A 27,965-nucleotide genomic window follows, 5' to 3' on the forward strand; every position below is an offset into this window, starting at 1 on the left:
TCCTGAGCCGGATGGCACCCCGACACCGTTCACTCGAGCACAGCCCGGGCCCGCCCCGACCCGACCCAGGCCGGCCGGCGGAGCGCGGGCGGAGCTCGGGCGGAGGGCCAGGCCCGACACCGCCGCCGCCGCGGACGCCGCCGCGGACGCAGCCGCGAGCCCGGACCTGCCCGCCGACCTGGCGGCGCAGTCTCGCGGGATCGCTCTGCTCTCGCTCCCCGTGCGGCTCCCGGGGCGGCTGGCGTCCCGGACGTCCCCGGAGCGGGCTCAGGCCGCTGGTGAATGGTAGGCTGGACGGGGACGCGGCAGGAGAGCTGCCTTCGACCGTCGCCTGAGGTGAGGCTCCTCCGGCACCGGCTGGGGGGGCGGCCGCGACCGGGCGAGTCCCGGGGCGACCGGGGCGGGCCTCGGGCGGTGCGGGGCAGAACGGGGACTCGCGCTCGGAGCAGCAGGTGCGGGGAAGACGGCGGCGAGACGGGCGGCACGGGCGAAGTTTCCGCGAAAGTTGGGACCCGCTCCTGAAAGGCGATGACGGGTCCCCGCGGGGCCAGGGACGCCGCCGCCCGGTTACAGGCCTGGGGCAGGTGCCGGGGTGTGGGGCGAGTCACCCCGCCCGGCGCTGGAAGCCTGGGCTCGGGTGTGTGCTCGGCGGTGGGGGTGCGGTCGTTCGTGCCTCAGGGCCCACAGCCTCCCTGTAACAGACTTTAGGTCGCCCTCCAGGGACAGATCTGTTTATTTTCCCTTTCGGTGGGCTCACTGCTCCCTCCAGCTCATGAAAACTAGTTTCACTCCTCCGCAGGTAGGAAGCCTCGGCGTCTCCACGGGAAAGTATTAGGTCTTCAGAACACTGCCACAAAAACTGCCTCTGTAGAGTCTTTAAATAATTTATTTAAGAACTCATTAGGTCTTCAAGAATTTCCCTGGGACCCAGTTTTCTCGTACGTGTAAGGTGTCCAGCAGAATCTCTTAGATTTTTTTTTTAATTCTATTAATGCTTTTTAACTTATTCCTGACGCCCCGCATTCCTTTTTTCCCCCCATCTCACTCATCCAATGGCCGCTTTTCACCCTGTGTTCCGTAAGCGCTAACCTTCCATCAGTGATTCCGTAGGGATGAGATTTCCTCTGCAAATGATACAGCCTGGGCCAAGGCAGGTGGAAGAGTATCTCGATAGGACGGGATTTGCCGTCGTTTTTCCAGTATTAGTTACCTACGGTGAAAGTCTTAGCTCTGCACCTGAACGTCCGCGTTTGTTTATGACAAGTGTTGCTGATACTGTCTCTTGCTTGTTTTTACAGTCCTTGACCCGGAACTCATTTTCAGGAAAAGAGCTTCTTTCGAAATGGTGAAATAATGAAGTGAGAAATTTGAACATTTTATCTTTGGGTGGAAATCTGAGAATGCAAAGAGCGGTTAATCGAAGCCATGCGGTAAAAGCAGGAATTTGAAGAAAATGGAAAAGTTTACATTTTTGTGGATATGTGTTTTTCTACCCCTCATAAGAGGGCACAGTCTTTTCACCTGTGAACCAATTATTGTTCCCAGATGTATGAAAATGACCTACAACATGACATTTTTCCCTAATCTGATGGGTCATTATGACCAGAATACCGCTGCTGTAGAAATGGAGGTGAGTAGTTCTTTATACCTTTATCGAAAAATATTTTATGCTCAGTTTTGGAATAAACTTATAAATGTGCCATTTTTAAGACAGAAAGGGATTCTTTCAGTTGTGTGCAAGTCCTATTTGGAATATATCTTTTTGAAAATTAAATCCTGCTAAGAGTCTATGTTTTGTGTACGTTTGTGGCTCTGTTTAGCGGATTTGCTTAATAGAGTTGGTTTTTTATATAGTTATGAATGATTTTGAAGAATCTTGCAGCTGGCAAACATTTTGCTTTCTGAATCAATTATGGTAGTTCCTCTAATACTGTGAATTCTGAATTTTTCCTAATTCATTGAACATAACAATCTGTATTGTCCGGACTACATACCGTATTTTGCCGTGTATAATGCACTCTTTTTTTGCCCAGATTTTTGAGGGAAAAATAAGGGCACGTATTGTACATGGGCAGTACCTGAAATACCTGTATCTGTTTTTCTGTTTTGTAATTATTTGTTATAGAAAATATATATTTTTTTAAAGATTTTATTTATTTATTTTTAGACAAAGAGGAAGGGAGGGAGAAAGAGAAGGAGAAAAACATCAGTGTGTGGTTGCCTCTTGTATGCCCAGCACTTGGGGATATGGCCAGCAACCCAGGCGTGCGCCCTGACTGAGAATCAAACCGGGGACTGTTTGGTTGGTAGGCTAGCGCTCAAAACACTGAGACATACGAGCCAGGGCTGTTACATAACATTTCTTGTACCATAATATGTTAAAAAATAAATGCTAAAATTCCTTTATAACACAAAAAACAAGTATCTAAATACAAATAAATAAATAATTGAATTAAAATGAAAGATTTTTTTTCCCTGAAAGTTTGGGCCAAAAACACGGGTGTGCATTATACATGGCAAAATCCGGTATACTTTCATAAGTAGTTGTAATGTTCACTTGGCACCGTTTTGTGAAGCAAATCAATTACTGGAAGATTTTGGTGCTGTAGATAGTGTTTTGCTAAAAAGTGACCTTTTTGACGCACTTAAATGATCTTTGTAAGATACTTTTTAAAAGAAACCACGTGCAGGGCCGGGGCCCAGAGTGACACCGAAGATTGCCTTAGGTGCCTCAGTTCCCGGCCTCTGGCTTAGAGATACGCAGATTGCTAGGGCGGTATGGGAAGAAAGAGTTACCTATAGAGACTCTTGTACAGATCTGTTAGATTGATAAGTCTCATGAAGGAAAGAAGACAAATGTTCTTGTAGTTTTACTACAGAAAAACTGCCCAAGATGGTATAGGCTCTCCCGCCTCACATTGTTGCTAAGAGATGAAATCCCTATAATTTTAATATACACACTACTTAAAAAACTAACTAGACTTGATTTTGCAGCTTCAGAAGTCTTCCATTGTTGTTTAGTTGAATAGTTGTTGGACTACCTCATTGTAGACTCCTGTCTAAAATAGGAGGGCTTTTAAGGACTAAGGTAATGTCCTTTAAAAGGACATTACAAATTTTATTATTGTAATCTTTAAGTGGTCTTTCAAACCAGTGCAAGATGTGATTTTGAACACTAAACAAATGATGCAGTGAGACTTTTATTGATTTTAATCAGAACTATTTTGATGGTTTAATCTGATTAAAATAAAATATTTAGTGGGGATACCGTCAAGGAATAATTGTATCATTCATTCATAGTTACTCTAATGATAGTATATGTTTTATAAGTCATGTTTTGTAGAGTTTCTAAAATTTTTAAAAATCTGGTTCCCTTTCTATGTAGTAGCTACATACATGTTTAAGTTTAAGAGATGGTATTTTTTACATTTCTATCCCTAATGCCCAGTACAGTGCCTCTGAGCATGGTAGATGCTCAGTAAAGGCTGAATATATTTGGTGTTTCCAGCCCTAATGAATCAGCAAAGAAAATTTTTCCCCAAATCTTTATCTTCCACCTTTATCTTATGCAGTGTCTAATATATTTAGGTGGTTTCCATATCATGTACTTTCTGCCTGAGCCTAGTTCTAATAAAATGTATCAATTGACATCCCCTATGTCTTTTTTCATATTAGCTTACCACATGTGTGTTAGAATTTATTTACATAATTTCATTTTTAACCATTTGCATTTATTTTTATGAAATGAAGGAATTCATCTTTTGATTGGACCATTGCATTATAAACTCAATGTATCAGACTTTTCTCAAACATTGTATTTTAGGACTTAAGCTTATAGTCCAGACAGCTACTAAATTATTAACTGCATATACCTTGACTTTTACTTTTTTTAAGAAGTTTTTTATAGCTTCTCTAAAGAATAGATTGGGTTTTACATCTCCAACCTGTCTTTGGTTTCTACTGGTCCCTGTTGAATTTTCAGTGTTCATTATGAATAAATGTTAGGATGAGGGGCTGAAAGAAATATCTGATGTTGTTCTTTCTTAGCTTCTAGGAATTTCATGTAATTCAAGAGATCTATCTCTCCTCTTTCATGCTTCTGTTGTCATTTAGTATGATGGCTATCCTAGGTTATAGACCTTATAGCCTCTATGGTCATTGCAGATCTAGGATTATGTGAAATGGTTTAGAACAGTGGTTTTCAAAGTTGAGTTCATCAGACCAGCAGCTTGGGAACTTGTTAGAAATGCAAGCTCATGGACCTCATCCCAACCTAGTAAATCATGATCTATGAAGATAGAGCCCAAGGAACTGTATTTTAACAAGGTAGCCAAGTGTTTCTTATGAATATAAATTTTTGAGACCTACTGGTTTAGAGCAGGAAATGCAAACTTTTTCCATAAAGACCCAAATAATAAATATTTTGGCTTTGCAAACCATACAGTCTCTGTCACAGCTATTCAGCTGTGTGATTGCACAAAAAGCAGCCATAGACAATACATAGACAAATAAGTGTAGATATGTTTCAACGAAACTCTACAAAAATAGGCAGCAGGCCATTTTGGGGGGTTTGTTTTCTGTTTTTTTTTTTGGCCCATGGGCTATAGGTTGCTGAACCCTGGTTTAAAGTATTTGAAAGTGTTCTTAGGTATTTTATATATATAACATTTATAAATAAACACTGTGCATTCTTATTAATGTTACCCGAGTTATGTTTTACTTTACACAAAAAATTTAAGTGAAATTTATCACAAATCAAAAGACTCTAGGGATATCCTGGTTTTTTAGTTTTATTTAAGAGATTGCCTGAAGTCAAGGACTTTGGTTTTTTTCCATATTTTATTAACTGAAGCTAAATTAATTTGTATTACAAAGAGTTAATTTACAATTCTGAGCAGCAACTTGGCTTCTTAAAAAGGATGTTGTACGGTCTAATTTTCCCAGGTGGAAAAACAAATGGCTGCTGGTTTTCCATTGTGCTCCTTTTTGTTTCATATCTAGAGCATTGTTTCTCAAATTGTTAGGTCGCTGTCCCTTGAGAGACTGATTTCATACAAAAAGAGCTGAGGCCGATCTAGGGAAAATGGAAAGAGGAATATTTGTTTTTCTTTTTGAATTGCCTTCATTGAGGTCTAGGCAAAAGCAAAGTCATGTATTATGTTTGGAACAGCATGTGGTCATTCCACTTTTGAAAAGTCTAAAGGGAAATGAGCCAAAGGGCAAGAAAAACCCAACCCCTTTCCTTTCCACCTGTTAATGTGCACTATTAAAATGTCTCTATTCAATTCAAAGTAAAGGGATGGAGAAAACCTGTATAAACAAACATAAGAAAAGTCTATTTCTATTCGGCAGTGGTTTTTAAATATTTTCATTTTTCTGCTTGTAGAAGAGTCTAGTGGACCCCTTCCTTTCTTCCTTCTCTACTCTTATACCCCCATACACAGGCAAGAAAATCTTTAGTGTGACTGACCTCTTTATTTTCAGGGAAGGCTTTCTGAAAATAACTATTCTGAAAGTAAGCTATTGAGTCATTTAAAATGAAATAGATATTGAGCCCTGTCTGGTATGGTTCAATGGGCTGTGCATCGTTCTGCAAACTGAAAGGTCGCTGGTTCGATTCCCAGTCAGGGCACGTGCCTGGGCTGCAAGCCAGGTCCCCAGCTGGGGGTGTGCGAGAGCCAACCAATCGATGTCTCTCACTCAACATCGGTGTTTCTGTCCCTCTCCTTCTCCCTCCCTTCCCCTCTCTCTTAAAATAAATAAATAAAGTCTTTAAAAAATAGACATTCAAAGGTGTTCCAAGTCATTGTATGTGTAGTGGCGATTGTTGTGTTCTAAATGTAGAAACTGCGAGCATACTTTCTTTTGTGGTATTGTGTCAGCAGTAGTTGGGAAAGTACACTGACTACTTCTCAGTCTGCAGAATCAGGGTCAGCCCTGAATGTGAACAGAGGACAATATTTCTTCTGGGAGCCTCTGCATTTAGACACCAGGTTCCTACAGAGACATTCATTCCCTGATATTCTGGGTGTAGGCTATTATTAATTATACACTCAGGAGAAACCTGGCCATAAAGTGTCATGGTTCCTTCAGACTACGGGGTGATTGTTTTGTTGTCATAATTTCCTTTTCTTGAGGAAGTAGCATGTAGATAATGAAGCCTTATTACTCTAGTTTGTCTATTTTTCATGTATTCATTCATTAATGTTTATTGACTGTGTAGCTGAATGTGTAGCTTCCCCAGAATTACAGTTTTTCAAGGTATAAGTTTTAAATTTAAAAAATTGACACTTCATTGGACAGATTTTTTTAATAGTGCCAACCAGTTACTGTGTATATATCTCTAATATCCAAAGAAAAGCTCTTTTGGATAATTTAAAATTTGTAATGCTCTCTGCTAAGAAATGTTTCTAAAATAGAAAAAATATGGAAATATTGTAAATTTTTGCTTTTTATTTTTCTCTTGTATTCCAGGCTCCACTTTGCATTTGTTAAGGGAGATGACTTGCCTGAGATTGGTCACATTTATGAAAATAAGTGGCAAAGCTTTACCACTTTATTATACAGTAGTCCATTAATATTCTCAAAGGATTTGCTCAAGACCCTTGTAACCACTTTGACAGTATTTGTCCTGTGAGGCGTAAACCTTTAGGGACCCTTTAGATCCTTAGTGAGCCTGTTGTCCATCAGTACATCACTTTTTTCCCATCACTTTCTCTCTACTTTCATTACCATCAGTAGAAATTGTCTTTCTTTTTAGTGCCATTTTAAAGTAAGAAATGGAACTTTTAAATCTTCTTGAGAGTTACTGTGTATGCCACCATGAGTAGAAAGCGTAAATCCCGAAGTGAGAATCTGATGCTTTGCAGCCACTAGACCTTGGTCACTGGTAAAGTTGCTTGTTTCCATGTACCAGTGGGGTTCGGATTCATGCTTCAGAGAAGTGACAAATGTTTGTGTATCTTGTGCCTTTAGCCCTAAAGGAGGCAAAGCATAGCAAAGACACCTCTGCAGAACCACTTTGCTGAGGGCTAGCTTTATATATTTTTAAAACATCAAAATATCTTTCTTCTGATGATCCCTCTCTATTAGAATTCTAACCTAGACTTTTTCTTCAGGATCTTACATTGCTACAAACCCCAGGCCCGTATTAGGGTTCCTTCCATTATCATGTCCTTATAGCATGGTGAACCGTTGGTGTACTTTAAGGAACAGGGGGTAGTGTGGCAGAAGTAGGCATCCTGACTCTGCGGGTAATGTTCTCACACTTCTTTCACATGCCTTTAATTCTGCTTTGGCCACTTGAAGATGGAATGCTATTTGAATACACCTGACGTCATAAGTAGGTGAGAGGTAGCTCGGATTGATTACTTTAGGTGTCCCATAATTGTGTCCAGTTGGTACCAGGAAGTATTAGCAAAACCAAGGGGGAAGGTCCGTTTTATTTATGTGGGGTTAATCTTACTGGCCTCATCAACTTTACGTCCTAAATATAACGGGCCGGTACAATGTCCTGTTAAACAGTAATTTGATTAGAGCCTGTGACAATGGAATTGAGGCACAGAGCTGAAGAGTTGACAGAGTATTTACTGCTTTCAGCCCCAGATAGGCTAGAAAACCAGTTCTAGAATTCCTTTTACTGAGATCACTTATAACCCATTCTTAGTGTAATTGCTGTACCAGTCAGCAATTCTGAGTATAAGATCAAGGACATCATAAATACCACAATCAGCGAAGTTAGTAAGCCTTTTCATCTCAAAGTTGGGTTTCACAGAATAACACTCAGGACATTTTGTGGAAGAGCATAAGAGATTCTAATCAGTATTTTTACTTCAAAAGATTAGGGAAATGTGCTCATTTGGTTTATGTTTTTAACCATGTTTGTTTGTTTTATGTGGAAGATTCCCAAGCTTCTTTTAATATATTTTTTCCTCTTCATCCTTGTTGGCTTTCATGACTGTCTTGTGTTTTAGGGAAGGGTAATTTTCAGGGAGAGCTGGGTGACAGCATAGTGTCAGGGTTAAAGAGGACATACTGTGGGTTCATATCCTGTTTGCTACTTACTGCACGTGCAAACCTACAAAAGTTGCTTCACCTGTTAGTCTCAGTTTCCTCATTTACAAGGTGAGGATAAGAACACCTATCTCACAGGGTTGTTGTACGAAGAACTGGTATATGAAAAAGCACAGTGCTTATGGTAAGTGTTGAATAAATCAAAACTCTGATTTATTATCAGGAGCTATATAGTATTAGTAAAGTAGCATTGGATCTGGGCACTTAAATTTTAATTCAGACTAGATTTGAGGATTTCAGTAAGAAATCGAATTGCCTTTTCTCACTGTGATTTGAGGGTTCAGGTGAGGTTATTGGTTATAAACTGTGATCTCAGGAGGTGCTTTGAGGTCACTGGGGAGCAATGAAAGGTGTCTCAGAGGGCGGGCTTCCTCTTCAGCCAGAGCAGCTGTACTTTTATTTATTCAGTATATCAGGCTCTTTGTAACCTCTTATTTAAAGAACACGTCCCTTGGCAAACACACACGCGCGCACATGCTCTTTGAAAATAATAGACTTTCAAGTCCCCTAGTCTATAGTTCTTCCTGTCTATTAGTTTGCAATAGAACTTGCAAGTTAATGGATCTGACCTGAAGACATTTTGCTTGTCCTGTACAGTATTTTAAATGTTTATATCAAAGTGACAAGATTTCTGTTTGACAACATACCTTGTGAGCTTCTAGTCTTTGAAAAAACAAACAAAACCCAGTTGCTTATGATGAAGACTGAATGGAATAAGCCTTGTTCCCCACATATTTTTTTCCTGGTATAAGCTTTTTGGGAGATTTCAGGGGATGACAAAATAAAATATAAATGTGATTTGGAAAAAATAAAAATAAAATGACAAAATAAAAATATTTTTGGAGATTTCACATAAAAATCCAGATTTTGTTTTCTTTGAAAATTGATATATCTGACAGTTCTGGGCCCACTTTCCCAAATAACATCTGATGGAGTTGAGCAGCAGCTGCTACCCAGCTACGCCCTGTTGTCCTGTATCCCCTTGAATTTACCTGCCTAGCCTCTGAAGTTATTTAGTTTTCAACATCTGATTTATCCTATGAAGACTGCATGAATTTCAACATTGTTGAATTAACCAGTGTTGGCACTTTGGAAGAATTAAACAAAGGATGTGACTTGCCATGTTTGCCCTGTAAGAAAATTATTTTAATACAGCAAAACTACCTGTGTTACTTTTATTTTGCCGGCCCTTAAATTGGACAATAATAGTTCTTAAGTGCTGACCATGAGTTTATCATAGCTATTGCAAACTGGCTTCTGATTTAGAACAATATTAAAGACAGTGTGTTTTAATTCTTTCTACTACAGGATCTAATTACCAGACACTCAAAAATTTTAGGAACTAGGCTTATTTGGGACAATAAACAAAGAAAATGCTACCAGCTTCTCATGCCTCCCCTTCTCCAACTCAGTCCCAGAGGAGGACACTCACACCGTCTGGCATTCTCCCGCTTAGGCAAGAGAAAATTGAGAAAGTACTCTGCTGTTTGCTCTCCAGCAAGCTTCTGTTAGGTGGCAAAGGGTCAGGTCTCAGTATTGTTCAAATAAGAGAGCGATATAATAGGATACCAACTGTGGCAGGTCTGTCTGCTCAGACACTGCCCCACCAAGACAAGGTGAACTCTCCCCTGGTCTGATGTCCTATAATTGTCCTGTTGTCCTCTAATTGTTAGATGTGGGTTCTATATGTGCCCTTCCAATCGGTCTTGTTAATCACATCTCATATTTACTTATTTTTTTGTCTGCTTGACCTTACATTTGCTAAGAAATGTACATTGATTGACATTGCCTATGCTGATCGTGGAATTGCCCATTTCTCCTTGTAGTTTTGTTATTTTTTACTTTATAAGTTTCATACTATTCCATTAGTTGTATATAGTGCTCAGCAATGCATTTGAAAGTATATTTGTTGAAGTTTATTCAGAATCTGAATGTTTTATGGCAGGAGATGTATAGTTGGTCATACAGCTAAAAGTGAAAGTCCTTATTCCTTCTTTTTAATCTTTTGAAAATTTCATAAAGCTTATAGTTCAGTAATAAGACATTTCCCTGTTTGTGTGTGTGTGTGTGTGTAGTTATAGTTTTTTTTTTTATTTATATACTTTCTCATTTCAATGGCATTTGGAAAGGATGGAGATGTTGATATGTAAGTTTAATGCATTCCCCTTGAATCAGAATTTTTATCTTTTCTATATATGTTCTTTTTAGGTAATTTAATTAAATTATTTCAATGACCATTTTTAAAATGTTGACTTCCAAATCCTTAACCTAAATCTTTCACCATCATTGTTCTACTTATTAGCTGCCTACTAGTAGCTATGCACACTCAAATGTCCCACGGGCACTTCAAATTGTCCATCAACAGGTGAATGGGTAAACAAATTATGTTAGAGCCATACAATGGAATACTTCTCAGCAACTAAAAAGAATGAACTGTTGATACATGGAAAAACATGGATGAATCTCATAATAACTGTGCTAAGTGAGAGAAGCCAGACAAAAAAGAGTATATACTACATTGCTTTATTTATGTAAAATTCTAGAAAATAACACTCTATAATGATAGCAAGGTCCATGGTTGCCAGAGGTGGGAGGTTCCTGGGGTCGGGAGTTATGAGAGAAGAGGTAAAAGGGAGAGATTATAAAGGAGCAAGAAAAATCTTTTGGTGGTGACAGAATTATTTATTACCTTGGTTGTGATAATGCTTCAAAACCCACTAGAGTGTATACTTTATAAATGTTCAGTTTATCATATACCATTTATACCTGAATAAAGCTGAAAAAGCCCTCAATATTAAAGGCTTTTAACAGGAAAACAGCAGGCCCTACCCACTTTTCTCCACCCTCACTGAAGTCTTTCCCCCAAAAGAAGCCACTTTGAACTCCATTAGGTGTTCTTCTGATATGTAGGCTATATACCAACAAATATTAATTTCTTGAATAACATAGTTTTTTTGTTCAACATCATTTCATTATAATGTTGATTAGATGCTGTAGTTACCTAAATCTTATGTATATCAATTAGCCTATGGTAAAAAATTGATTTTACCTCATTTTACTTAGTCATAGCTCTATCAGCAATGTTAACTGAGTACTTACTATACTCTAACAGTATATGCTTTATATGCTTAATCTGTCATTTATGCATTAATTCAGAACCTCAGGTAGTATCTATTTATTCTTTTATATTATGGTAGTTAATAATTGGTTTCTTCTACTCCACCACTTTTACTCCTCCTCCCAACCTCCTAATACAATTTTTGGTTACATCAATAGTTAGTGCTAACATTACTAGGAATATTAAATGTTGTATACTACAGAGGCAAGTAGTATACTTTGTTTGCATTAATTTCTTTAATACCTTATGCCCCATAGTTAATACAGTAATGCATTGTTCCCCATTTGCTTTGTATTCTATGTAGCTATTACTAATATTTTTTCAGATGTCTCAACAGACTTGTTAGACACCTAGCAGCAATCTTTTCAAATGCTCATAATATAGAATCTGACATTCTGATTCTTTACTTCCATGCTCTTGGAGACCTTTCTCCTTCAGCTGTCTGTCCTCCTATCAAAATGCTCTGACTGCTTTCTGAACTAAATATGTAGCCTTCGTGTTCCTCTTGCCATTCAAATCCAGTGTTGGATTACCTAATTCCTGAGTCTCATGTCATTTTCCTTTCTGCTTTATTCATGTAGTTCTTCACTTTGTTTCAGAAATACTATATCCTCAAGTGGCTCTCTTAATAGTAATTCTTTAAAGTTAAAATCTATTCCTTACAGGGCCAAAATTGTCATCATTTTGCTTTCACCTGAATATTTAGTTGGGTATAGAATTCTAAGTTGAAAACAGTATTCCTTTAGAATATTAGTTATTTCCTCATGTCTTCTAGCATCTGATATCAGATATTCAGGATTTAATTCCTTTGCATGTAATCTGTTTTTTCTCTGTGGAAATATTTGCTATTTCTTTATCATGATTCTCTAAACATTTTTATTGATATGCCTTGTCATTGCTCATTCATTGTTCTAGATAGTCATTCAGTTTTTCAATAAACATATGTAGAAAAGCCCCAGCCAGTATTGTTCACTTGATTAGAGCATTGTCCCATAAACTGAAAGGTTGCAGATTTGATTACCCATTAGGGCACATGCCTAGGCTGTGGGTTCAGTCCCAGGTTGGGGCACATAAGAGAGGCAACCAACTGATGTTTCTCTCTCACATTGATATTTTTCTCCCACCCTGTCTTCTTCCTGTTCCCTTTTTCTAAAATCAATAAGCAGGTCCTCCAAAGAGGATAAAAATAAATAAATAAATAGAAATATATATGTATATACACACACTCTGTTCTAGGAACTGGGAATATAACAGAGAACAAAACAGACAAAATTTCTTCCTTCATGGAATTTATATTCTAGTGGTGAAGGCAGAAATTAAGAAATAAACTAGTATTTAATGAAATGCCAGATAGTGATAAAGAAATACAAAATGGTGTGATGGAACAGAGAATGACAGGACAATTTATACATAGAATGGGCAGGGAATGACTCTGAGGTGGCAGTTCAGCAGAGACCCAAATAAATGAGGACACAAGCTTTGTTACTAACTGGTGGAAGAATGTTCTAGGTAAAGGAAGAGTAAACGCAAAGATTCTGAGACAAATATACTTGAAATAAGAAGCAAAAAGCCAGTTTGGTGGCAAGAGCGAGTACAAGGAAGAATGATAGGAAGTGAAACTGGAGACATAGCCAGGGGCCATGAAATGTAAGGCCTCATAGGGCTTGGTAAGGACTTTGGAACTTATTTTATTGGAGTCTTTTGAACAATGTAAGACTTTTAAAACTCAGATTTTAAAGGATCACATTGGTGGGAGTATGGATTGGTATGAAAATTAACTAGAATTAGCAAGAGTAAGAAGTAGTAAGACTTCTTAGAAGGTTTTGGTAGTCTAGGTAGAAGATGTAATGGCTTAGATTGGGTAGTAGGAGTGGGAAATAGACTTGAAATATATTTTGAAGGGAAAACAAACAGGATTTGCTGATGGATTGGATATGGGGTAAGAGAAAGAGAAAAGAATGAATCTTTAGATCCTTGGCCTGACTTGGCCATCCTACCCAACTTGGTGGATGGTGGGTAGTACCACCTTATAGAGATGGGGAAGACGGAGTATTTGGGGGAGAGGATGCAGGGGCATTGAGTTATGTTCTGGACATGGTTTTGAGATGCATGGTGACAGCACTTGGAATTGTCCAGGGGGTGGGTGGTCATTCAGGTGTAGGGTTCACAGGAGAGTTGGATGTTAGAGATAATTTGGGAATTTTTCATGTATAGTTGTTAGTTAATTCCATGGTTCTGGATGAGTTTCCCCCAAGAAGTGAGAAGCAGTCTGAGGATTGAGCTCTGGGGGCACTGCGTAATTTAGAATTGGGAAATGGAAGAGGATCAGAAAAAGAAAGCCAGCCTGGCTGGGTAGCTCAGTTGGTTACAGCATTGTCCCGATACGCCAAGGTAGCAGGTTCCAGCCCTGATCAGGGCACGTACAAGGATCAACCAATGAATGCGTCACTAAGTAGATCCCCAAATCGATGTCTCTGTTTCTCTCTCTCTCTCCCCCACCCCGCCCTCCTGTCTCTCTCCCTCCGCCCCCAAATCAATTTGAAAAGAAAACAAACAGCCAGCAAGATAGGTAGAAATCCAGGGGAAATGGCATTCTAGAAGCCAAGTTAAAAAAGTACTTATATCTCAGGAGGGCAGTCCACTATGTCAAAAGTTGTTAAGATTGGAGTAGATGACTCAGAATTGACCATTGCATTTGACTATGAGGAGGTTATTTTGACTCTGAAAGCAGCTTTCACTGGGGCATGGGAGACAAAACCTGTTTGGAGAGTGGACTCAAGAGGGAATGGGAAGAGTGGAATTGGAGAAGGTGAGCATACACAACTGTTTTGAGGATTTTTTTTATAAAGGGGAAGAGGAAGATGGAACAACAACTAGGTGGGGTTGGGATATAGAGTATTGTTTTGAAAAGGTATTGTTTTGTGGGTTTTGTGTTGTTGTTTTTTTTTAATGGTGGGAGGTAATAGAGCAAGTTTGTCTGATGGAGGAATCACTATATAATAGACAACAGAAATTATAGCCAGAATAGGAGACAAGTGCGGAAACAAAGTCCTTAGCTAGTCAAATGGGCAGAATCCAGTGTACAGGTGGAGGACTTGGTTGATTAGGAGTTCAAGCTGTTCTTCCATTGCAGAGAATATGGATTAAGTTGAAGGTATGTTGGTACATTTAGTTAGAGAGTGAGGGAATTATCTGGTTTCTGTTTTCTCAATGAACTAGGAACAAAATCATCAACTAAGATGGGATGTGGAATTGGAGGTTTGAAAAGAAAGGAGAAAGGTGAAAGAGATCTCTTTAAAGAGAGTTAATTAAAGTTTTAGCCCAGAAATGTTCTAGTGGTAGGATTGCAAAGTGTGATGCTGGCCTTTTCATTTTGAAGCTGGTATTCTGCTCTGAGAAATGTCATATTCCTCACTCCCTCACTTCCATTTTCCCCTGTTGTTTCTTTCTAAAGCCCGTGTAGTCAGAGGTTGCACACTTAGACTGATCCTCTGATTAAGAGGATTTTCTCTCTAATTGTTCATCTCTTCCCTCAGCTTTGTCTTCTAATCCTTCTATAGAATTCTTTATTTCAGCCATCTTATTATTTTAATTTTCCATAGCATGCTATTCTTTTTTAATGAATGTAATCACTTCTCATTTAAGATATTAATGTTTTTGTTTATTTTGTGATTTATTTTGTTTCGTGTTCTTCTGTCCCCTGCGTAAGCTGTTTCCTCCTAATTTCCTTTTATCTCCTTGCTTGTTTTGGTCCCTGTCTCTTATAAGGCTTTCTTCAAATGCCTGATGATGCTTGGCTACCCATTTATATTTGTGTGCATTGAAAAGCTCCATGTGCAATAATGGGGATTGTTACTGGTGGGCTTCACAGTAAGGTGAACTCAAGCGTTTTCATTGTCAATATGTGGAGGTTTCGTCCTCCAAGACTGTTAAGTTTTTTTCAAAAATTGGGGATGGTGGTATATGCCTATATACCAGTCTTTTGGGGACAGGGCAGGAAAGGGACAAGGGCTTCCCATTTCACTAGATAGACTGTTACTCAGATCAATCTCTTTTCACTCTGTGCTGTATCTTGCATGGATTTGTGTCAGGTAGCTTGAGTGCAAGAACATCTGTAGCTCCATTTCTCCTGGAAACAACCCTGGTAGAATTTGGTGGCATCTGGCTTCCCAGGATGGGGAGAGGAAAAACATAGAGAAGAGCTGACTTGTCAACATTCCTTCAGTTTTAGCCTTTTATGCTACTTGATACCTGGAAGAACTGAGACTCTCAGATTCTTTGGGACAAATCAGTTTATTTTCATATGAATCCCTCCTCTCCTATTTTGTAAGCCACTCCCATGTCCACATAAATCACCTCTCACTCCTCCAATAGCTTTCTGTCACTCAAAGTTTTGGGACTTTCTCTTTAGACGTTTCTGTTCTTTGGAAAATTCAAATACACTAATGTAGTTGTTCCTGTTCACTTACTAATGGGTTAATACCATTTTTTTCTTTATTGTCTTTTTAGTAAGGAAACAAGGGAAAGGAGATAAACACATTTGGTCAAAATAGCATGTTTATCCAGGGCCCATCCCTATGCCCTAAAGTATAAGCATCACAATGACTAACATTTATTGAATGCTTACACTTATTAACGTCATATTCACAACAATCTTATGAGACAGCTACTGTTATTGTTGCCACTTTGCAGATGAAGAAACTAAAACAGAAGTTAAGTAACTTGGCAGAGATGCACAGCCAGTAAGTCTGGACCTACAATTCACACTCAGCTGTCAGACTACATGTAGAGTCACTTCCTGCTTAAAACTCTCCAATAATATCCCATTTCTGTATATTAAAATCCAAGCAACTTAACCTGTCATCTGTGTTCTCCATGATCAGATCCAGCATACTCTGGTCTTATTCCTCTCTCTAGTACCTCCTTGATTCCACCTTTTGACCTAATGTTCTAGGCACAACTTCTTGGCCTGAATGCACCATGTTCTCTCGTGATCCTCACATCTTTTACACGCGGCTCCCTCTGCCCCCCAAGTTGCTTTATTCCCTAGAGTACTCAGTACAGTGTTAGGGTGTTGAATATTTCATCATATACTTATAAATTGAATGTTTGTGTAATTTATTTCACCCAGCAATCAACTCATGCTTTTGATTTGCTTTGATTTAACATGTCTTCTTGAAAAATTATTAATAGAATAAAATACTATTGCATGTGTCTGAAGGCTCCTAAGTCTAACAGACTAAACAAAATGACCTCAAAATTTGATTGTATTGAGAGTAATAGTTAAAGATTCTCTTGGAGTATAAGTGAAAATGTATATACTTTAAACAGTAAATAAATTAACTTCTCTGTTTGTTATTAAAATGTTTTCTAACATTAATCTTGCTGTTTTTCTTAATAGCTCTTTCTTCCTCTTGCAAATCTGGAATGCTCACCAAATGTTGAAACTTTCCTTTGCAAAGCTTTTGTACCAACCTGCACAGAGCAAATTCATGTGGTTCCACCTTGTCGTAAATTTTGTGAGAAAGTATATTCTGATTGTAAAAAATTAATTGACACTTTTGGGATCCAATGGCCTGAGGAACTTAAATGTGACAGGTAAGTTACGTTTCCAACTGGAAACTCTTATGATCATGATGTTTTAATATTGTTTGGTGTTAGCTTTCCAAAATGTTAGTGACAGGCTTTCATTATCTGATTCAACATGTTTATTACACCTTAATATACACCAGGCACTGAGGTGATAAGTGTTGCGGACACAGTGATGAGTAAAAACAGACTTGGTTCTTATTCTCAGGAAACTTACAGTGGGGTGGAAGGAAAGGAGAATAATCAAATAACTATACAAAGAAATGCAAATGTACAACTGTGTTAGAGATAGCAAAGGAGAGGTGCGTAGTTCTTTGAGAACATGTAATGGTGCCTTTGACCTTACCTGGGGGGAAATAAACCTTATTATCAATTCACCGACCTTTTGGCACATTAGCCTTGATTAATTACTTTTGTCACTTTTTCTCTGGACAATGGTAGCTTGTAATTTGAAATAGTCTACTGATATAATGAGAACTCATATAATAAATCTGGGAAGGAAGCTGGCTACCTTTTTGTTTCTTTATCTGGAAAGTGAAGAAACTTTGTAGAACTCATGAATTTCTAGCAGATTCATAATCATTTTCATGAACAATTGAGTAATACAGGTGATCCTTGAACAATGCAGGGGTTAGGGGCGCCGACCTCCCATGCAGTCAAAAATTCGTGCATTTTTTACTTCCCATAAACTTAACTACTAATAGCCTATTGTTGACCAGAAACATTACCAATAACATAAACTATCAGTTAACAGATATTTTGTGTTATATGTATTATATACTGTATTCTTACATTAAAGCAAGCTAGAAAAAAGATGTAATTAGGAAAATGATAAGAAAGAGAAAATTATACTTAAATTATTTATTGGAAAAAATCTGTACATAAGTGGACCCATGCAGTTCAAACCCATATTGTTCAAGGATCAACTATATATAGAAAAGTTGAAGATGCTCATACCCTACATCCTAGGAAATCTTACATAGAGACTTTTACACCAACAACGAATCATGTAGCATTATTCTTAATTTGTTTAATGGGGAAAAGTCTAAAAGTCTGTTTTTAAAAAGTTGAGTAAACTGTGATGTACTTACATGCTAGAATACTAACATACAATTGATAAATTGAATGCAGTTGACCCACGTCTGTCAATATGGATAAACCTAAAAATGTTAGAGTTTAATATAAAAGGAAGCTAGAGTATGATGTATACAGCATAATGTCACTTACATAAAGTCCAAAACCTGTGAAACAACTATATAACACTATAGTTAGAAAATAACATAGTAAGAATACTAAAAACAAAATACATGAGGGGAATAAAAACCAAACTTGCGGTAATGAATATTTTTGGAGAGAGAAAGGAGAGTAAAACCAGAAACAGGTCCCAGTTTTTTCTGTAATGTTATATTGCTTTATTTTAAAAGATATAAAGCAAAACTGACATAATACTAATTTTTGAAAAAGCCGGTGGGCATTGAGTATTATTTTTATGGGCATCTATTTTATTATTTTCTATTCTTATCTAAGCACATTTAAAATGCTTTCTCATTAAAACTCCCACTAATTTTTAAACCATATAGATCTTTCAAAATAATACCGGAACACAGAAATTGAACTCAGTGATAAAGTTCTGCACAAAAACAATACTCCTGTGTTATCACTCAGGTAAACCTGTAAACAGGGAGGCAAAGAGCCAAACCAAACGAAATGGTGATGTGAGTAAGGCTAGTCCTCAGCCTACCTCTTGGGGATCTTCTTGCCCGTCTTTAATAACTTAGAGATCTCTTGAACTTTACCCTACTAATCCAGGAAAGAATTTTATTTCAGTTATCACCTTAATTACGTGGTTTATTTACTTAACTTGTGGGAACTAGATAATAAAATTTAATTTTCCTAAGACTTATATTTTGTATGCTCATAAGCAGACAAGCCAGAACTTCTATTTCTGGAGAGTGTGAAGCAACATAAATTTTTCTTAAATATTTAGTCTTGAGAGCAAACATTATTTTAAAATTATTAATTGATTGATTTCTAAGTAAGGAGATTTTTATGTTCACTTGCCTTGTATTTAATATATGTGAGGTCTGTCCAGAAGGTATCCAGTCATGTAATATGAAAAATAGAGGCATTCATTGAAGAAAATACAAGATACAAGAAACATCATACATAGGACAATGATGCCTCAGTCCCCTTCAAAGGAGGCACCTCAGGACCTCACACAGTTCTCCCCGTCGCCATCAGCTGCCCTGTCATATTTTCCTGAATCTCATCGATGGTCTGAAATCTCTTCCTGTTCAAAAGTGATTTTAATTTTGGGAAAAGCCAGAAGTCTCAGAGCACCAAATCTGGTCTGTAGGGAGGCTGAGTCACCTGGGTGATTTGATGTTTTGCCAAACAACTCTGCATGAGACGTGATGCACGAGTGCGTTGTTGTGATGAAGCTCCCAGTCACCAGTGGCCCAGTCAGAAGAGTTTCCGTGGAGGAATATTCAAGCTTAACACAAAATCTGATGCAGATTCATTACTCTACTCGCTCAGTCACTTTGACTGCGAGGGCCACACAGTACATGTGCTCACTCAATAGCATCTACCACCCCCACTGACTAGTACAGTGAAATTGTCATTGTTCACATATGCACATTCCAGTCTACTCTCCTTTGCTGCCAGGTTACATTGATGCTGTGCAAACCATTCTCGTTATATTAACAACTGCTGGACATCAGTGTCGCCCAAACCATTCTCATTATATGAACAATAGCTGGACTTTTTCTGGACGGACCTCGTTTGTTAGTGTGTTAGGGCCACATTAACAACCACAAATTTTTAGTCAACTTCAAAACTTTTTACCCAACTCTAACCTGTAATCTATGTAGATAGGTTTGTGTGTCTTCCCATCAGTTATGAATACATAGGCAAATATTGTATAGTTGGAAAGCACAGCATTAAAAAATAGTGACTCAATAAAAATGTTGACCTTATATATTTAATTTTTATAATCTTTACAGATTAAAGTATTGTGATGAGACTTTTCCTGTAACTCTTGATCCACACACAGAGTTTCTTGGTCCTCAGAAGAAAACAGAACAAGTCCAAAGAGACATTGGAATTTGGTGTCCAAGGCATCTTAAGACTTCTGGGGGACAAGGCTACAAGTTTCTGGGAATTGACCAATGCGCTCCTCCATGCCCCAACATGTATTTTAAAAGTGATGAGTTAGAGTTTGCGAAAAGTTTCATCGGAATAGTTTCAATATTTTGTCTTTGTGCAACCCTGTTCACATTCCTTACTTTTTTAATTGATGTGAAAAGATTCAGATACCCAGAGAGACCAATTATATATTACTCTGTCTGTTACAGCATTGTATCTCTTATGTATTTTATTGGATTCTTGCTAGGCAATAGCACAGCTTGCAATAAGGCAGATGAGAAGCTAGAAGTTGGTGATACAGTTGTTCTGGGCTCTCAAAATAAGGCCTGCACCGTTTTGTTTATGTTTTTGTATTTTTTCACCATGGCCGGCACTGTGTGGTGGGTGATTCTTACCATTACATGGTTCTTAGCTGCAGGGAGAAAATGGAGCTGTGAAGCCATTGAACAGAAAGCAGTGTGGTTTCATGCTGTGGCATGGGGAGTACCAGGTTTTCTGACTATTATGCTTCTTGCTATGAACAAAGTTGAGGGAGACAACATTAGTGGAGTTTGCTTTGTTGGCCTTTATGACCTGACTGCTTCTCGCTACTTTGTACTCTTGCCACTGTGCCTTTGTGTGTTTGTTGGGCTGTCTCTTCTTTTAGCTGGCATTATTTCCTTAAATCATGTTCGACAAGTTATACAACATGATGGCCGTAACCAAGAGAAACTAAAGAAATTTATGATTCGAATTGGAGTCTTCAGTGGCCTGTATCTTGTGCCATTAGTGACACTTCTTGGATGTTATGTCTATGAGCAAGTGAACAGGATTACCTGGGAGATAACTTGGGTCTCTGACCATTGTCGTCAGTACCACATCCCATGTCCTTATCAGGTAAACAGCTATCATTTCTATTGTTTCATGATTTAATTTTAACTTAGAAGATGTTTCCTGGAAATATACTTGAATTAGTTTTGAACATAAATTAAGATTTTAGGTGAGAAATCCAGTAGACATAGGATTGATTCCCTATATATCAGTTGAAACGGGGATAAGTGTCTTAAGGTTTTTTTAGTTTTGTTACAATAATAGTGCCTCCTTTAGCTATTCTTTTAAAAATTACATGGGTTGCAATGGAAGATTAATAGTAATGAAGAAAAGAATCAAAAGAACAAGTCTTGGCATAGGGAGAAAAAGAGAAGTATTGTCACTTCTGAATTGGGAGTTTTAAGTTCTTCAGTTAACAGGGGAAAACTTTATTTGGATATATTTAATTTGATCATATTACAATTTTTTACAGAATATTCACTTACAAAAACAGAAAATGATTTTTGCCTAAACCATCCCATCATTTAACTTAAAAAAGTACAATTGAAATAAAGTGTGTTTCATGTGTTCTTGATGTTTATGAATAGTATAAAGGAGGTGTTTTTAAGATTAAAAAAAAATTCCTGAAAACAGAAAAATTTTTAAAGCATTTTAGTTGAGTTTTTAATAGAAAATTTTGTTTTTAATAGATTTTATACATTTTTGAATATTTATACATGATATATAAATTATATTGATTGTGAGTACTATCATCATAATGTATCAAATCAAACAATATGTAGGCTGAATCATTTTACATAATTTATATTCTAGAAAGTTACTACATTTTAACATATTTTATATACTGATGGGTGGGAATAATAGTTTTACTTGCCTTACTGTCTATAGTCAGTTATCCATAGGCTATTTTTACTATATATTTAAATAAGGGAGCTATCTCTTAAAATGGTTCTGATATATTAAATGTTTCCTATTTTTAGTACTTTTGGCAAAGTAGGAGGAAAATACAACCATTATATACTAATAAAACAGTTTTAAGATCTGTGGTTTTTAAAAATTATGTTTCTTGTAAAGAAAAAAACTATAAAGTATTAGAAGATAAAATGAGAAAATTTTAAACTTAAAGTGGAGTAGAACTTTATAAGTATGATATAAATTCAGGAACTATAAAAGAAAGGATTGCTAAATTTGACTAAGTAAAATAAATTTTTTTTTGCATGGCAACAGACCCCATCATAACTAAAGTCAGAAAACCAGCTTGGAAAATTTACTTATACATTACATCATAATTGAAGGGCATATTTCCTTCATAACTGTAGACTTTTTCACAAATAAGTTTTTGAAATCCTTAATTTATACATAATTCCTATAGATCCATAAGAAAATACCCACAATCTGATATAGGAATGAAAAAAAATATATGAACAGGGTTCACGGAAAAGGAACCCTCTTAAATGTACAAAATGTTATAAGAGGAATACAAATTAAAATTAGAATAAAATTATATGTCTATATATGACATGGCAAACATCTGAAAGTTTTGTAGCCACTGCATGAGTGAAATTCTGGCAAAATACACATTTTTTGTTGTTGAATTAGTTCAACCTCCCATGGAAAGCAGTTTGACAGTATCTATCATTTAAAATGCTCATACTCCTTGATCTTGCCCTTATGGGAATTTATTGACAAATCTGCTCACAAATGTGAGTGATTGCATACATACAAAGATGGTCACTGTAAGATTATTTGCAATGGCAATAGGTTGGAAATAACCTAAATATCCATTAATAAGGGTACTTGAGTAAATTATGCTTCATCCACACAGTAGGACAGCCTTTAAAAATAAATGAAGAGCTTTATTTCTATCAATATACAATGGTCTCCAAGAAACAGTAGTGAAAAAAAGCAAGATATAATACAAAATGTATATATAGTGGTGTGACATTTGTGAAATGTAAAAATAATATTAGAAAGTTATCCTTGAAAGAATGATTTAATTTTTATGAAATTTCCATATTTTCACTTTAATGATATTTATTTTGCTCTAACCAAGTTTTTATAACATAAACATCAACAATGTGTAAGGTTCTAAAATAGTATGTTGTATAATGAATTTAAATGTATTTTTTGTGGTAAAGTGAAGGAAAAAGATGAATATTTAGAGGCAAATATTTGGTAAGTATACTTCTGCAGGAAAAAGGTCAGGAAATCAAGCCAAGATTAGGAAGGACATCCTTCCTAAATGTATTTAAGTATTTTTCCCTTTTTAGCTATATAATATGACACACATATGAGGTTATTTGTTCAGAACTTAGGTAAATAATGTATTACACTTAAGGTACTGATCATTATGTAATATGTTGTATCAAATATTTTATAATAAAACAGACTATGTTTTTTGTTCACATTTTACATTGACTATATAGACTTTTCTCCACTTAAGAATGTATCACTAAAATTTCTATTACTCACTGTTTTTTTACAGGCAAAAACAATAGCTCGACCAGAATTGGCTTTATTTATGATAAAATATCTGATGACATTAATTGTCGGCATCTCTGCCGTGTTCTGGGTTGGAAGCAAGAAGACATGCACAGAATGGGCTGGATTTTTTAAACGAAATCGCAAGAGAGAGTAAGAACCTATTGAATTATCTCACATTGTTTTAAAACTAAATAGCTCAAATACCAAGAAACTATTTAAAAGTCATCACTGTACTGGAGCTTTATTATATCACTGTTTCAAGTTTAGAAATCTTCATGGAGAGAAATGCTTTACATTGGCATTCATTATAATAGTCTTCGACATATACTATTCTATTGAAATATGAATGAAAGATTTGTAAAATGTGTATTTTCATTCCATGGCTTATAATATATCTTGATATTATTACTGCTTTCATTGGAGTCACTATTTTGGGTGTAGCACTTTAAATAATTTTATCCTTTTTAGCAATGGTAAAAGATTAAGTAGGATCAAATATATGTAAGGAAATTTGTAAAGTGTGATTCAAATGTGATGTGTTATGATCATAATTTACCTTCAAATTTTATTACACACAATATTGAGTTAAAATTTCACTTATTTACTTTGCCTAAGATGGTAAAAATTCAAACTTAAGGAATGTTCTGTAACAATATAGTACAATTTACAATTTACATTTACAAAAACAATTTACATTTATGAGTACATAGTTCAGTTTAATTCTTTACATTCATTGTATACTATGTACTGCCACCAGTGTACAATAGAGCTTTTTAAACTGTTCCCCATTGGTTTGATTAATGAACTTATTGCGATAAAAGTTTCAGAACTGTAGACTTTTTCACAAATAAGTTTTTGAAATCCAAAGAACTGCATTTAACTGGACTTTGAATTTTTTGCACTGCTATTATATGTCTATTCCATATTTATAAATATATATATATCCATCGCTTCTCGACCTTTTGGCTAAGATCAAGTGTAGTATAAATATATATATCCACACTAACTTCAGTATAACTTGCCACCTTTAATGCTAGAAAGAAAACAGAATTTAAGCAAAGACCACAAATATTCTGTGTCCTCTCTCTTTTGGATTACTTTTATGTTTGCTGTACTTACACATGGCATGCGTTCAGTTTAGTCCTCTGCTTTAGGCTGGTTTGTGTTTCCTTGCCCTCATTCTTTCATTTCGCCTATTTAATTCCTTCCCAGTCTACTGCTTTTGCTTACAAAAGCAACAAACTGTTGTCATAAAGATTTCACTCTGTGACAATATACGTATATCCATAGTATTTATCATCCCAGATTTTGTATATTTATCTTATGTAATTTTTAACTTTATCGAATAAGGATTTTTAGCACAGCTATGTGCTATGCTTTATGGCTGCTACCATACCACTTAACATTTGTAAGTAAATCCTCTCCTTGAATTTCCTTACAGTCCAATCAGTGAAAGTCGAAGAGTACTGCAGGAGTCATGTGAGTTTTTCTTAAAGCACAATTCTAAAGTTAAACACAAAAAGAAGCACTACAAACCAAGTTCACATAAGCTGAAGGTCATTTCCAAATCCATGGGAACCAGCACAGGAACGTCACCAAATCATGGCACTTCTGCAGTAGCAATCACTAACCACGATTACTTAGGACAAGAGACTTTGACAGAGATTCAAACTTCTCCAGAAACATCAGTGAGGGAAGTGAGAGAAGATGGAGTGAGCACTCCCAAGTCAAGAGAACAGGACTGTAGGGAGCCTGCCTCCCCTGCGGTGTCCAGCTCCAAACTCTGTGGGGAGCAGGCCGACCGGAAAGGCCGGGCAGGCCCTGTGAATGACAAGAGTGACGGTGCGCGGAGTGAGGGCAGGTGAGCTTCGGTTTTGTCATCTTACATCATGACTATTGTGAACACTGCATAATCTGTTTTTTATTAACGCATAATGTGTTTGGAAAGAAGGCATTCGACGAGATGATATGTTTATATACCTAATCCAAGGAATTGTGGTTTTAAGTTGAAGTTCAGCCTCTAAGTGTACTATTTTGTAGTTTAAGTCTTAGCATTGAGAAGAGCCTTCATGTATGTTGTTCAAGTAGAACAGTAATTTTCATTTCTATGGTAATTGTTAAGACTTGCATGTATATTTAGGTAACTGTTTAAGATTCATGAGACAGATAGGCTAAGTTTTAATAAGGTTGATCCTATTTTAGCTGTAATTCCAGTTTGGTCCTGAGAGGAGGTGAGTGTAACTTCTACCTACTCTGTTGTCATCTTCAGGCTAAGTTTTAATTAGTACTGTATTACAGCCCTGGCTGGCATAGCTCAGTGGGTTGAGCGCTGGCTTGGGAACCAGTAGGTCACTGGTTCGATTCCTGCTCAGGGCGCATGCCTGGCCTGGAGGTAGCTGATTGATGTTTCTCTCACACGTCAGCATTTTTCTCCCTCCTTTCCCCTCTCTCTAAAAAATAAATAACATCTTTTAAAAAAATAATTAGTACTGTATTACAATAGTGTCTAAAAGGTAGTTGTCAGTTTAGACAAAGATGATTATAAGATGATTTTATTTTCTGAGCATGCAAGGATATTGACATTATCTTCATATAGTCATAGGTGACCCAAACACAGGTATATGTGAAATTAGCCAGAATGCTGACAATTACTTGAAGGAGTCAAGGTTGTCTTACATCACCCTCCCAAAGTAGGCCAAATACACTTTCTCTGTGTTCCTCTAATAGCTTTTGCATGCCTGGATTGTAATTAGATGCATGTTTTTATCCTCTACTAGATTTGTAAACTCCTTAAAGGCTGAGCCGAGGTCTTGCTTATCTTTGTATTCCCAATCACTTACATAGCGTCTGATCCATGGGGAAAATCAATAAAATGTTTGCTAATGCAAGCAAATCAGGAATTCCTTAATAAGGAATCATCTTATTAATTGTATTCCCCATGAGATATCATGCTCAGCCTATGTATGGGTGGTGCTTGACAGTTTCTAAAGTTAGCACAAATTACTTGAAGATGAAGCATTTGTATTCTGAGGTGTCAGAGCAGACATAAGGAGATTTAGTTAATTACCCTGTGATAACAGTGGACAGCGGTTGGAAATAAAACTCATGAAGAGTGGATAGCAGTTTTAAGGACATCTGGCATCACATTTGCGCTTGGTATGTATGTCTGTCAACTTTTGTTCTTTTACCTAGGGCCACTCCAAAAAGTGATGTCACTGAAACTGGCCTGGTGCAGAGCAACAACTTGCAGGTCCCCAGTTCTTCAGAACCAAGCAGCCTGAAAGGCTCCACATCACTGCTTGTTCACTCGGCCTCTGGAATTAGAAAAGAGCAGGGCTCTGGCAGTCACTCAGATACTTGAAAACTAGGTTATCCCGTTACTTAGAAGCGAATTTGTGTTACACTGGAGGTGACCGCTACACTGTCGTATATGAATCACTGTAATAGTCTTCTTTTGTACTTAAAGCTACATTGCCTGCTGTTACACTGGAAACAATAGATGCTGTGAATAATATGACTCATTTCACACAGAAGTTAACGATAACAATATACCTGAAAAACAGAAATGTGTAGGTTAATAGTATTTTTTAAATTGCATGGGAGGAGGAAGGGAGAGGAATCTTCTTTTATTTATGAAGATTCTACTCCTGTTAAAAGTATTTTAAGGTATACTGTGCTATTTCCCATTTATGATATAAAAATCAAGATTTTTTTGCTGAAGTGTTAAAAACGTATCTTTGTATCTTTTTTATATGTTTGAAAGTAAATTTATATGTATTTGAAGTTTTATTAGAAATCCTGGAAAATCTACTCAAATATTTTACTATGTTATTCTGATATTTTATTTTCACACTACTTTGGTAGCTTTTACACTGAATTTCTAAGAAAATTGAAAAATAGTATTCTTTTGTGGTATAAAAAATAGTTGGCACACCAGAAGGTGTTATAATGAGACTTCAACTAAAAAAATCCACTTATTCTACCTTATCATCTTCAATGTGTGAATTTTATAAAGTCTTATTATTTCAGGAATTTCACGGCTCTATTGTGCAACTGAAATAAGGTGCTTCTTGAAAGAGTATCTAATGTTGATTGTATTATGTTGGTTGCTGATCCTTCTGCATTTTAAAAATAAAATTCCTGAAGGATTAGTAGATGAAATGTTATTTTATAAATTAAGCCAAGTGCAATTGATTTTCTTTTTTTTAATGTTTCGTGACCACCCAATATTGTATTATTATGACCATTTACAGTTGTGTATACTTTTGTTTCAACTTTTGTTTTCTAACATTTAGAATACCACAAATGCTTTGTATTTGTGCAATATCTTTCTCAGATAATATGTAGAATTCATTCCAGTAGCTAAATAGAATTTTTCTGAACATTAAAAAGTGTGTTAGCAATATTAGTGCCAATTAAAAGGAAAAAAATGTAGTCCTGAAAGTAAAATGTCTTTCATATAACACACTTTAAAAATACTAAAAAATTTTCTTAATTTTATTTCCAATTAATCATTATTCCTCAAACAGGTTTTCTGATGCTTTTGTTTTTTTCTCTATTTAGCATTCTGTTAAAGCATAAAAAGAAAATTATCATGCACTGTATGGGAAAATGTTGTAAATATTAACTTTTCCACATTTGTTAAGTTTGTATACAAACACTTTGTTTTATGTGATCTTTTCAGTAATAAAATTTTCTTTACATAAGAGATTGTGGAATATTCTGTGTTACATATTGTGGTCCT

At 36.6% G+C, this 27,965-nt stretch overlaps 1 protein-coding gene across 2 annotated transcripts; it reads left to right on the forward strand.

Annotated features, from left to right (window-relative positions):
• The first annotated feature begins 148 nt into the window (after positions 1 to 148).
• Positions 149 to 27,752, forward strand: FZD6 (frizzled class receptor 6). 2 transcript variants are annotated; one of them, XM_054590355.1, is made up of 7 exons: positions 149 to 336; positions 1,299 to 1,630; positions 16,593 to 16,789; positions 19,786 to 20,803; positions 23,223 to 23,371; positions 24,663 to 25,082; positions 26,414 to 27,752. In XM_054590355.1, exons 2-7 carry the CDS (start codon positions 1,454 to 1,456, stop codon positions 26,580 to 26,582), a joined length of 2,130 nt encoding a protein of 709 aa, XP_054446330.1. In that variant the 5' UTR covers positions 149 to 336; positions 1,299 to 1,453; the 3' UTR covers positions 26,583 to 27,752. The 2 variants fall into 2 exon arrangements, with proteins under 2 accessions (XP_054446330.1, XP_054446331.1); XM_054590356.1 differs by lacking the exons at positions 149 to 336; positions 1,299 to 1,630; positions 16,593 to 16,789 and adding an exon at positions 18,384 to 18,445.
• Positions 27,753 to 27,965: the final 213 nt, after the last annotated feature.

The sequence above is a fragment of the Pteronotus mesoamericanus genome, unplaced genomic scaffold, assembly GCF_021234165.1.
Source record: "Pteronotus mesoamericanus isolate MK-2021 breed Mesoamerican mustached bat unplaced genomic scaffold, CSHL_Meso_final scaffold_174, whole genome shotgun sequence".
Classification (NCBI taxonomy): Eukaryota; Metazoa; Chordata; class Mammalia; order Chiroptera; family Mormoopidae; genus Pteronotus; species Pteronotus mesoamericanus.

Bases quoted from the DNA above. Each gene is read 5' to 3' on its own strand.
- FZD6 (XM_054590355.1), top strand. From the start codon at position 1,454: ATGGAAAAGTTTACATTTTTGTGGATATGTGTTTTTCTACCCCTCATA. The intron at 1,631-16,592 runs GTGAGTAGTTCT...TTTTCTTAATAG, and splicing joins CCGCTGCTGTAGAAATGGAG to CTCTTTCTTCCTCTTGCAAA. The intron at 23,372-24,662 runs GTAAGAACCTAT...ATTTCCTTACAG, and splicing joins AAACGAAATCGCAAGAGAGA to TCCAATCAGTGAAAGTCGAA.